The 12,657-nt window shown below is 49.0% G+C and overlaps 1 protein-coding gene across 1 annotated transcript in view; it reads left to right on the top strand.

The window, feature by feature from the left end:
* LOC140385928 (regulator of G-protein signaling 22-like) overlaps window positions 1-12,657 on the top strand; it is a 927,092-nt gene that overhangs the window by 697,015 nt on the left and 217,420 nt on the right. Inside the window, exon 16 of the mRNA XM_072468579.1 lies at window positions 2,711-2,905. Within this exon, the coding sequence (XP_072324680.1) occupies window positions 2,711-2,905 (195 nt within the window). The remainder of the gene's footprint in view (window positions 1-2,710; window positions 2,906-12,657) is intronic.

Genomic DNA, 12,657 nt, shown 5'->3' with positions numbered 1-12,657 from the left:
TATGGTTATTTCTGGGGGTTGCGGTGGGGAATCCCAACTCTCGGTCTTCATGACGTACATGTTTGCCCTTTTATGAAGATCTGCCCAATCTGCCTTCTCTTCCTCTCCTAACTCAATTGTCCCGAAGGTACACATAAAAACATCTTGGACCGAGAGCAATGATTTTAATTTATTAATTTTGCGCTGGCAATTAGAATGGTCAGCGGCCGCATGTCGCTGTTCCTGACTGGTCTGATGGAGCGCTTTTAATGCTGCCTGCAGGTTGGTGCACTTCGCTTCTAAGCGGGTGACCTGCTCGGCTTCATCTCTTACCACCCGTTGGGTGCCTTGGTAAGCTTTTTCATATTGAGTTTGAAAACTGCCTAAATGACCAGGTTAGCCTGGTTTGAAAATTTTAGATCACTAATCTCCCTGTCTTTTTCAGCTCTCATTTGATCAAATCTCTCCTGCTGCTCCTTTTGTAATCTTTTTTTCTCTGTCTGCTGTTCTTCTTTTAATTTCTTCACCTCCTCCTGCCTCTCGTCTTTTAATTTTGCCACGGCCTTTTGCCCTCCCTCTTTTAATTTTGTCATCTCCTCCTGCAGCTTTGCTATCTCCCTCTCGACTTCTCCTTGTCAGGCGCTTTTCCCTCTATCTGCGTCTCTCTGCCATTCGTTCTTTATTCTACCTACCTCTCCCTGCCATGCGTTGCTTCATTCCCTACTTCTTCCTTCCATGAATTTGTTACTTTCACTCCTGATGTGCTTCATTTGAAAGCTTTAATTCCTCTTAATGCTTCTATCACCTCTTGTGATTTCCGTACTTCCTCTTTTCTATCTGCTAGTCGCATGCGAACGGTCGCTTGGACCTCCTCGGTTCCCAATAGTTGCGCTAAGCAGTACACTACTGCAATCGCTTTCTCATACTTCAGTGCACGCTTTCCCTGCATTTTATTCAGGTCCTCCCAATAGGTTTGTCCTATTGCTCCAGGACCTGTCTCTGTATTCCTACAAAATTCTGCCCATGGGGGCCATCCCTATGTATCTTTATATATTCCCTAATTTTCTCCTCCTATATGGAACACTTTGCTACCTGCGAACTCCGGTCAGTCATCTCTGGCTACAGGGTGGTCAGGAGTCGATTGGACTTCGGGTACGGCTTATGGGCTATTTTTCGGTCCTAATCCCTCTGAGTTTGAGTGCAAACTAACAGAGTTTACCCTGGATTAAGGCAAATTACTGCAGATGCTGGAATCTGAAACGAAAGAGAAAATGCTGGAAAATCTCAGCAAGTCTGGCAGCATCTGTGGGGAGAGAAAAGAGCTAATGTTTAGAGTCCAGATGACCCTTTGTCAAAGCTGTGACAAAGAGTCATCAGACTCGAAATGTAAACGATTGTGATTAACAAGACAGCTCTATTGATCGTGTTGGTGGCCTGGAGATAGCCTTTTACTTATATTATTCGCATCAAGCTGTGAATTTGTTTGAAGTCTGCAACACCTTTTCCTGTAGCTTTATTTGATCTGCCTGCTGCCTACTTGTCCATGTCCTTAACCCAGCATCCCTTCCTGGACACCATCTAAGAACTTTTGCACCTCTCTACCCTTTACACTCACACTGTCCCAGTCTACATTCGGGTAATTAAAGTACCCCATTAAAACTATAATGTTGGATCTCTCTGTAATTTCCCTGCAGATTTGTTCTTCTATAGCCTTATCACTATTTGGCAGTCTATAGATTACACCAAGGCATGTAATTGTACCCTTTTTGTTCCTTAGCCCCAGCCAAATTGATTTTGTCCTTGACTCCTTTGGGACATCTTCTTCCTCCAGCACCGGAATGCTCTCCTTCACCAACACCTCCACCCCTCTCCCCTTCTTTTCTTTCCTACCTTTTCTGAGCACCTTGTACCCAGAAATATTTAACACTAGTGCCTTCCATGTGCTAGGTCTCTATATCATCATGACGTTGTATTTTCACAATGCAATCTGCGCCTGTAACTCCCAATTTCTGTCCTTGTTGAGATAGGCGAACTCAGTACAAGCTAGGAATCAAACTCGAGGACTTTTTATTTATGTGACTCAGTACCAAAACAGTTGGTGCATTACTCACTTAGCCAATGGGTGAGATTAATTCATTGAGTGTTCTATATAAACAAAGAAAGATTTATGGCACAGAAGGAGGCCATTCAGTTCACCATGTTTACGTCAGCCAAAATAGTGTTATTCAGCCTAATTCTACTTTCTAGCACTTGGTCTGTAACCCTGTGTATTAAAAACACTTCAAGTGCATATCTGAATGTTTACAAATGTGTGATGAGGATTTCTATCCCTACCACTCTTTCAGGTAGTTATTATTACTGGAATTATTGTTGTCTATATTGCTTAAGATGTGCGAGGCAAGTTTTTTTAGACAGAGGGTGGTGAGTGCCTGGAATGCGTTGCCAGGGGGGATTGTGGAAGCAGACACAGTAATGACGTTCAAAATACATCTTGACAAATACATGGATAGGATGGGTATAGAGGGATACGGCACAAGGGTATCATGACCAGTATAGGCTTGGAGGGCTGAAGGGCCTGTTCCTGTGCTGCATTGGTCTTTGTTAAGAATAGGGTAAAAGCAGTCGATTATGATTTTAAGCTACCGCTGAAGCCAGCCCATTCTAATTTATAAATTGGCAACAAATTTACATAATTGGCAACAAATTTACACAACATGTCCATTTGTTTCAGTTTATTTTTGCGACATACATTTCTGAAGGGGCTCCAGCTGATGTTGAATTGGATACAGAGAACAGGAAGATGCTATATAGAAAACTAGAGCCACCTTTTGAAGAACTATTTGATCATGTGGAAGAATATGTTCTTGTCTTGCTATTGGTACCTTGGATACACATGATTGAAATGGACATGTCAAGATTTAGAAAGGTACAGTCCATGTATCTGAACATCTTTTTAAATGTGTCTAGAAAATAGTCGACTTAATATCTTGTACAGTTCTGTATTTGTTAATTTCTCTCTCTGTATCATAAACAGCTGATTAACAGAATAGACAAGTAATCTGTTCTGTAACCAGACATAAGGGCGATGTGTGAATGCAGACACCCTTTTTGTGAGGAGGCAGATGATCTCCTTTGCAAGATCTTGACACTATAAACACTTGAATGTGGGAATTTCAATGGCTTGGTAGCAGATGATTATTTATTGGCCTATCCAAACATTTATTTTCTCACACATGTACTTCTATTTCAAATCACTTCATATCTGTGCCCTCTCCAAAGAGATTGAAGGAAGGATTACGTCGTTCATATGGGGAGGGACGATGGCCAGAGTTAGAAAGGTGCTATTACAGAGGGGAAGGCAGGCAAGGGGTTTGGATCTTCCGAACCTGATGTATTACTACTGGGCAGCGAATGTGGAGAAGGTGCGGAGCTGGGTAAGAGGGGTTGATTCCCAGTGGGTCAGAATGGAGGAGAGTTTGTGCAGAGGGGGTCAGGATTGAAAGCACTAGCAACTGCCCTGCTCCCGATAGCCCTGGAAAGTACTCGGAGAGTCCGGTAATAATAGCTTCATTGAAAATTTGGAGGCAGGTCCGCCAACACTTCGGGTTGGGGGCAGGGTCAAGGGAAATGCCGATTCGGGGGAACCACAGATTTGAGCCAGGGAGGTGGGATGGAAATTTTCGGAAATGGGAGGAGAAGGGGATTAGGACATTAAAAGATTTGTTTTTGAGGGGTCGGTTTGCAGGATTGAAGGAGCTGGAAGCAAAGTATGTGCTGGAGCAGGGGGAAATGTTTAGATATATGAAGGTTTGAGATTTTGCTAGAAAGGAGATACAGAACTTCCCGGAGGGCCTCCACATTGCTGAAGGAGGTGCTGACGACAGGGGGACTGGAGAAGGGGGTAGTGTCAGCGATCTATGGAGCTATTTTGGAGGAGGAGAAGGCACCGCTGGAAGGGATCAAAGCAAAGTGGGAGGAAGAGTTGGGAGAGGATATGGAGGAGGGGTTCTGGTGTGAGGTGCTCCAGAGAGTTAATGCCTCCACCTCGTGCGCGAGGTTGGGGCTGATACAACTGAAGGTGGTATATAGAGCACACCTCACGAGGGCGAGGATGAGCCGATTCTTTGAGGGAGTAGAAGATGTGTGTGAACGTTGTGGGGGGGGGGGGGGGGGGGGGGGGGGTGCTAACCAGGTTCATATATTTTGGTCCTGTCCCAAGCTAGAGGATTACTGGAAGGAGGTTTTTAGGATAATTTCTAAAGTGGTGCACGTGAAACTGGACCCGCGCCCCCGGGAGGCCATATTCGGGGTGTCGGACCAGCCAGGGTTGGAAACGGGTGCGGAGGCAGATATTGTAGCCTTCACCTCATTGATCGCCTGAAGGCGGATCCTGATGGGTTGGAGAGCAGCCTCTCCACCCTGTGCCCTAGCGTGGCGGGGGGACCTGTTGGAATTCTTGACTCTTGAGAAGGTTAAGTTTGAACTGAGGGGAAGGCCAGAGGAGTTCTACAATTCATGGGCATTATTCATTATGCACTTTCAAGAACTGGATAACATCGAACATTAGTTGGGGGGGTGGGTGGGAGGGTTGGAGGGAGGGGGTCGATGGGTGTTAATGGCCATGGTTCCTTATTGTCAGTTGTTTATGTAGATATGTGGGTGAATGTTTTGGGTTTGGTGGGAGGATGGGATCGTTGTTATCGATATGGGGATTGACATATTTGTTACTGATTATTATTTATTACTGATTATTGTTTATTGTTGGTGGGTGTAAATTGGGGAGAAAATGCATAAAAGGAGGAGAATAAAGAAATATTTTTTAAAAATATATCTGTGCCCTCTCATTCTTGATCCTTTTACAAGCAGGAACAGTTTCTCCTTATCTACTCTGTCCAGAATGCTCATGATTTGGAACAACTCTATCAAATCGCCTCAATGTTCTTCTCTCCAAGGAGACCAGTCCCAACCTTTCAAAAATGAAACAAGGTTCATAAGTGAAGCTTCTCATCCCTGGAACCATTCTTTTTGCAGTCTCCAATCACATTCTTTATATGTTGTGATACCCAGAACTCGTCATAGAATTTACAGTGTTGAAAGAGGCCATTCGGCCCATCGAGTCTGCACCAGCCCTTGGAAAGAGCACCCTACTCAAGCCCACACCTGCACCCTATCCCCATAACCTGGTAACCCCACCTAACCTTTTTGGACACTAAGAACAATTTAGCATGGCCAATCCACCTCACCCGCACATCTTTGGACTGTGGGAGGAAACCGGAGCACCTGGAGGAAACGCACGCAGATACGGGAGAACGTGCAGACTCCACATAGACAGTGAACCAACCGGGAATTGAACCTGGGACCCTGGAGCTGTGAAGCAACTGTGCTAACCACTATGCTACAGTGCTGCCCCCACTGTGCTACAGTGCTGCCCTGTGAAACTGTACACAATATTCCAGCTGAGGTCTAATTAGTGTCTTGTAGTAATAATAATAATAATCGCTTATTGTCACAAGTAGGCTACAATAAAGTTACTGTGAAAAGTCCCTAGTCGCCACATTCCAGCTCCTGTTCGGGGAGGCCGGTACAGGAATTGAACCCGCACTGCTGGCATTGTTCTGCCTTGCAAGCCAGCTGTTTAGCCCACTGTGCTAAACGAGCCCCTATAAGTTCAGCATTAGATCCTTGCTTTTGTAATCTATTCCTCTATTAATAAAGCTAAGAGTAGTATATGTTTTATTTACTGCTCTCTCCACCTGTCTTGCTACCTTAAATAACCTATGCACAGATATATCCAGGTCCCTTTGCTCCTGCACCCCTTTTAGAATTTTACCCTTTTTTTAAGATTGTTTCTCCATGTTTTTCCTACCCAAATGCATCACATCACACTTCTCTACATTGAACTTCATCTACCTCCTATCTGCCTACTCCAACTTACCCATGTCCTTTTGAAGTTCAACACTGTCCTTTTCACAGTTTACAATATTTTCAAACTTTGTGTTATCCACAAACTTTGAAATTGACCCCTGCACACCAAAGCTTGATTATTAATATATATGAGGGAAAGCGATCACCTGCAGAACACCATTACAAACCTTCCTGCAGTCAAAAAAAATATCCATTGACTTTACTCCCTCATCCCTATTACTGAGATCAATTTTGTATCATGTTGCTAATGTCCCATTTATTCTACAAGCTATAACTTTTCTCACAAGTGTGTTGTGTGGCACGGCATTGAATGCCTTATGAAAATCCATGTGCACTACATCAACAGCATTTCCTTTACCGACCCTTTCTACTACCTCCTCAAAAAAACTCCAGAAAGTTAGATGAGCACAATTTCCCTTTAGAAATCCATGCTAGCTCTTCCTAATCAACCCACAGTTTTCCATGTGACTCATAATTCTAACACAAATAATTGTTTCTTGAAGTTTTCACACCACTGATTTTAAACTGACTGACCTGTAATTGCTGGGGCTAACGTTCCAAATTATTTTGAACAAGGGCATATCATGGGCTGGATTCTCCGTTAGCTGAGGCTGAAACGTGATCGGGCAGAGAATAGTTTCCGACGCCGAAATCGAGCCTGACTCCGGTTTCATGCCAAAAAGGGATTCTCCGGCCCCCCAAAAACGACGAAATCACGGCGTCACCGGGCGGACTGAAAGTATAGTAGGCATATCATTAGCGGTCCTGATGACTGATTCTCTGGGGCCTGCGCGATTTAGCGCCTCGGATGGGCCGAATTCCCGACGGCGTGTTTCTAATGTGCTATAAAAATTTGTGAACCTGGTGTGCTGGCTGCAGCGGCAGAGAGAGGAGGTAAGAAGTGGTGTGGGGTGACTTTGGGCTTTTGACTCGGACACCGGCTGTGCTTTCTGCAGGGGGGGAGGGGGGACAGGTTGAGCAGCTGGGGAGCTCCCCAAACAGGACTGGGGCGGTGCCCAGGATCCGACCGCCATTACAGAGGCCATCTTGCTGGCCACCCACCCCGGCCCCTGCACGCAGTGACAAATTCCGTATGGTTCCCCTCCTCAACCACCCTACCCAACCGGCAGCCACCCACCAGGAGTCAACCCAGGGCCACACCGATGGCAGCCCCCAGTGAGGGCAGTGCCATCCAAGGGTGCCCCTGGCAGCAGGGACGGGTGCCAGGACTGGAGGCATGCATGGTTGGGTGACACCCGGTGTCACCATGCAGCCCATGGTACCTGGTTGGGCATGGGTGTATGCGCCATCATAGCATGTTTGCCTCTCCCCCCCCTACAGAAAATAATGGCTTTCGGTCATCAACCTGCGATGCTGGCCACTGTGGCAATGGCCACAGCCTGCATGCAGTCCTGTATGCAGCACTGTGACAGCATGAGCGAGGGGAGGGGGCGCTCAGAGAGGAGGCGGAAGCTGCAGTCGAGCAGAGGGGCAGGTGGCAGCCACTCAGGCTGAAGGACCGCACGCCCGACAGGCCGAGGAGAAGGAGGAGGTGCCAAGGAGGCGCCGGATGAGGCCACACGTGTACCACGACTGCATGTCCTTTTAGGACCTTCCAGACCGGAGACTGCGGATAAGCAGGGAGATAGTACAACACATCTGCCAGATGATGGCACACCTGGCACCGCAGTGGTATAGGGGAGGATTATGCATGTCTGCGCCCGATTCCCGGGCAGTGCACATGACTCTTTCATGATCCCCGACATGTTCGAGGGGCACCCCTCCTGCTGCGGGGTCGGCTGCTGGGCGACAGGCGTTACCCATTATGGCAGTGGCTGATGACGCCTTTACGGTGGCAACAAATCAATGCGGAAACCCGCTACAATGATGCCCATACAGCAGAAAGGTGCTTCGGGGTCCTGAAGATGCGCTTCAGGTGCCTGGATCACTCTGGAGTGGCTATCCAGAACGAGACCAGGAGGGTCACCCACATCGTGGTGGTCTGCTACATCCTCCTCAATTTGGCCCAGCACTGGAGGAGGATGAGGAGGAAGGGCATGCCTTGTCACACCAGTAAAAGGATTGAACCACATAAGAACAGTGAGGGGGGCCAGAGGAAATGGGCGAGGTACTAAATGAATACTTTGCATCAGTGTTCACTAAAGAAAGGGACTTTAAGAACAAAGAAATGTACAGCACAGGTTCAGGCCATTCGGCCCTCCAAGCCCGTGCCGACCATGCTGCCCGACTAAACTACAATCTTCTACACTTCCTGGGTCCGTATCCCTCTATTCCCATCCTATTCATGTATTTGTCAAGATGCCCCTTAAATGTCACTATCGTCCCTGCTTCCACCACCTCCTCCGGTAGCGTGTTCCAGGCACCCACTACCCTCTGCGTAAAAAAAGTTGCCTCGTACATCTACTCTAAACCTTGCCCCTCTCACCTTAAACCTATGCCCCCTAGTAATTGACCCCTCTACCCTGGGGAAAAGCCTCTGACTATCCACTCTGTCTATGCCCCTCACAATTTTGTAGACCTCTATTAGGTCGCCCCTCAACCTCCTCCGTTCATGTGAGAACAAACCGAGTTTATTCAACCGCTCCTCATAGCTAATGCCCTCCATACCAGGCAACATTCTGGTAAATCTCTTCTGCACCCTCTCTAAAGCCTCCACATCCTTCTGGTAGTGTGGCGACCAGAATTGAACACTATACTCCAAGTGTGGCCTAACTAAGGTTCTATACAGCTGCAACATGACTTGCCAATTCTTATACTCAATGCCCTGGCCAATGAAGGCAAGCATGCCGTATGCCTTCTTGACTACCTTCTCCACCTGTGTTGCCCCTTTCAGTGACCTGTGGACCTGTACACCTAGATCTCTCTGACTTTCAATACTCTTGAGGGTTCTACCATTCACTGTATATTCCCTACCTGCATTAGACCTTCCAAAATGCATTACCTCACATTTGTCCGGATTAAACTCCATCTGCCATCTCTCCGCCCAAGTCTCCAAACAATCTAAATCCTCTGACAGTCCTCATCGCGATTTGCAATTCCACTAACCTTTGTGTCGTCTGCAAACTTACTAATCAGACCAGTAACATTTTCCTCCAAATCATTTATATATACTACAAGCAGCAAAGGTCCCAGCACTGATCCCTGCTGGAACACCACTGGTCACAGCCCTCCAATTAGAAAAGCATCCTTCCATTGCTACTCTCTGCCTTCTATGACCTAGCCAGTTCTGTATCCACCTTGCCAGCTCACCCCTGATCCCGTGTGACTTCACCTTTTGTACTAGTCTACCATGAGGGACCTTGTCAAAGGCCTTACTGAAGTCCATATAGACAACATCCACTGCCCTACCTGCATCAATCATCTTTGTGACCTCCTCAAAAAACTCTTATCAAGTTAGTGAGACACGACCTCCCCTTCACAAAACCATGCTCCCTCTCACTAATACGTCCATTTGCTTCCAAATGGGAGTAGATCCTGTCTCGAAGAATTCTCTCCAGTAATTTCCCTACCACTGAAGTAAGGCTCACCGGCCTGTAGTTCCCTGGATTATCCTTGCTACCCTTCATAAACAGAGGAACAACACTGGCTAGTCTCCAGTCCTCCGGGACATCACCTGAAGACAGTGAGGATCCAAAGATTTCTGTCAAGGCCTCAGCAATTTCCTCTCCAACCTGCTTCAGTATTCTGGAGTAGATCCCATCAGGCCCTGGGGATTTATCTACCTTAATATTTTTTAAGACGCCCAACACCTCGTCTTTTTGGATCTCAACGTGACCAGGCTATCTACACACCCTTCTCCAGACTCAACATCTACCAATTCCTTCTCTTTGGTGAATACTGATGCAAAGTATTCATTTAGTACCTCGCCCATTTCCTCTGGCTCCACACATAGATTCCCTTGCCTATCCTTCAGTGGGCCAACCCTTTCCCTGGCTACCCTCTTACTTTTTATGTACGTGTAAAAAGCCTTGGGATTTTCCTTAACCCTATTTGCCAATGACTTTTCGTGACCCCTTCTAGCCCTCCTGACTCCTTGCTTAAGTTCCTTCCTGTAGCGCACAAAGACTCCGTGAGACGAATAGAGTGACGTCGATGAGGCTTTATTAAGCGTGTCTGTTCCCCCGCAGCTCGATAGTAGAATGGCCTGCGGGGGAGGACTCTGGCTTCTTATACTCCGTCTTCAGGGCGGAGCTAGAGGTCAACGGCCAACCAGGACCCGGGATCTGTCAGCCAATGACATTAGGGCTTCCAGTCCCACATGACCCCTAATACATACTACCACATTCACCCCTTGTCAAAAATGAACCCGGCGGGGTGATGCTTCGCATGGTGGTAAGGGTTTACAGGGCTGGTCCTGGGAGAAAAACATTCATATGGCAATACAGTATGTACAATTTTGTCCTGTTTCAACTATTTACAGAAGGTATCGGGAGAAAAGCAAAATGTTCTTGTGAAACGTCCATATATTGATTTAGATCGACGCCACGAGTCGGTCGGGTGGTCTGGTCGTCCGTGTCGATCGCCTCGGCCCCGGTGGTGGTGGTGGTGCTTGTACCGGTGTTGTCGTCTCCGGGAGCCTTACGGTTTCAGCTTGGGCTTTATTCTTGGTCGGGCCTGAGGGGAGGGGAACCGATCCTCCTGGGAAGGGGGCGGTCGCGGGGTGCGGCGGTGGCAGGAAGGGGGGGGGTTGGGTGAATGGTGTCGGGGGGGGGGGTGTGTCTGTTGCCGGCGGGCGCCAGATCCCGCAGGGAGACCGTGTCCTGTCGGCCGTCGGGGTACTCCACGTAAGCGTACTGCGGGTTCGCGTGGAGGACGTGAACCCTTTCGACCAACGGGTCCGCCTTGTGTGCCCGCACATGCTTTCGGAGCAAGATGGGTCCTGGGGCCGCCAGCCAGGTCAGCAGCGACGTTCCAGAGGAGGACCTCCTAGGGAAGACAAGGAGACGCTCATGAGGCGTTTGATTAGTGCTCGTACATAATAGCGACCGGATGGAGTGGAGAGCGTCCGGGAGGACCTCCTGCCACCGTGAAACTGGGAGGTCCCTGGACCGTAGGGCCAGTAGGACGGTCTTCCAGACCGTGCCGTTCTCCCTCTCTACTTGCCCGTTCCCCCGGGGGTTGTAGCTGGTCGTCCTGCTTGAGGCTATGCCCTTGCTGAGCAGGAACTGGCGCAGCTCGTCACTCATGAAGGAGGACCCCCTGTCGCTGTGGACGTATGCGGGGCAACCGAACATTGTGAAGATGGTGTTCAGGGCTTTAATGACTGTGGCCGCGGTCATGTCAGAGCAGGGAATGGCGAATGGGAAGCGGGAGTATTCGTCCACCACATTAGGGAAGTATGTGTTGCGGTCGGTGGAGGGGAGGGGCCCTTTGAAATCCAGACTAAGGCGTTCAAAGGGGCGGGAAGCCTTAATCAGGTGCGCACCATCCGGCCTGAAAAAATGCGGTTTGCATTCCGCGCAGATGTGGCAGTCCCTTGTGACTGTACGGACCTCCTCTAAAGAGTATGGGAGATTGCGGGACTTGATAAAGTGGAAAAACCGAGTGACCCCCGGGTGGCAGAGGTCCTCGTGGAGGGTTTGGAGGCGGTTAATTTGTGCATTGGCACATGTGCCGCGGGATAGGGCATCGGACGGCTCGTTCAGCTTTCCGGGACGATACAAGATCTCGTAGTTGAAGGTGGAGAGCTCGATCCTCCACCTTAAGATCTTGTCGTTTTTGATTTTGCCCCGCAGTGCATTATCGAACATGAAGGCTACCGACCGTTGGTCGGTGAGGAGAGTGAATCTCCTGCCGGCCAGGTAATGCCTCCAATGTCGCACAGCTTCCACTATGGCTTGAGCTTCCTTTTCCACTGAGGAGTGGCGGATTTCTGAAGCGTGGAGGGTTCGAGAGAAAAAGGCCACGGGTCTGCCCGCTTGGTTAAGGGTGGCCGCTAGGGCTACGTCGGAGGCGTCGCTCTCGACCTGGAAGCGAAGGGACTCGTCGATGGCACGCATCGTGGCCTTTGCGATATCCGCTTTGATGCGGCTGAAGGCCTGGCAAGCCTCTGTCGACAGAGGGAAGGTCGTGGTCTGTATTAGGGGGCGGGCCTTGTCTGCGTACTGGGGGACCCACTGGGCGTAGTATGAAAAAACCCCCAGGCAGCGTTTCAGGGCTTTTGAGCAGTGCGGGAGGGGAAATTCCATGAGGGCGCGCATACGTTCGGGGTCGGGGCCTATTATCCCATTGCGCACTACGTAGCCCAGAATGGCTAGCCGGTTGGTGCTAAAAACGCACTTGTCCTCGTTGTACGTGAGGTTCAAGGCTTTGGCGGTCTGGAGGAATTTTTGGAGGTTGGCGTCGTGGTCCTGTTGGTCGTGGCCGCAGATGGTTACATTGTCGAGATACGGGAACGTGGCCCGCAACCCATGTTGATCAACCATTCGGTCCATCTCCCGTTGGAAGACCGAGACCCCGTTTGTGACGCCAAATGGGACCCTTAGGAAATGGTATAATCGCCCGTCTGCCTCGAAGGCTGTGTACTTGCGGTCACTTGGGCGGATGGGGAGCTGATGGTAGGCGGACTTGAGGTCCACGGTGGAGAAGACTTTATATTGGGCAATCCGATTGACCATGTCGGATATGCGGGGGAGAGGGTACGCGTCTAGTTGTGTGTACCCGTTGATGGTCTGGCTATAGTCTATGACCATCCTTTGCTTCTCCCCTGTCTTTACTACTACCACCTGTGCT

Source organism: Scyliorhinus torazame, chromosome 11 (assembly GCF_047496885.1).
Source record: "Scyliorhinus torazame isolate Kashiwa2021f chromosome 11, sScyTor2.1, whole genome shotgun sequence".
In the NCBI taxonomy this organism is placed as follows: Eukaryota; Metazoa; Chordata; class Chondrichthyes; order Carcharhiniformes; family Scyliorhinidae; genus Scyliorhinus; species Scyliorhinus torazame.
The sequence above is the reverse complement of the archived record's forward strand: the minus strand, read 5'-3'. Positions and strand labels throughout refer to the sequence as shown.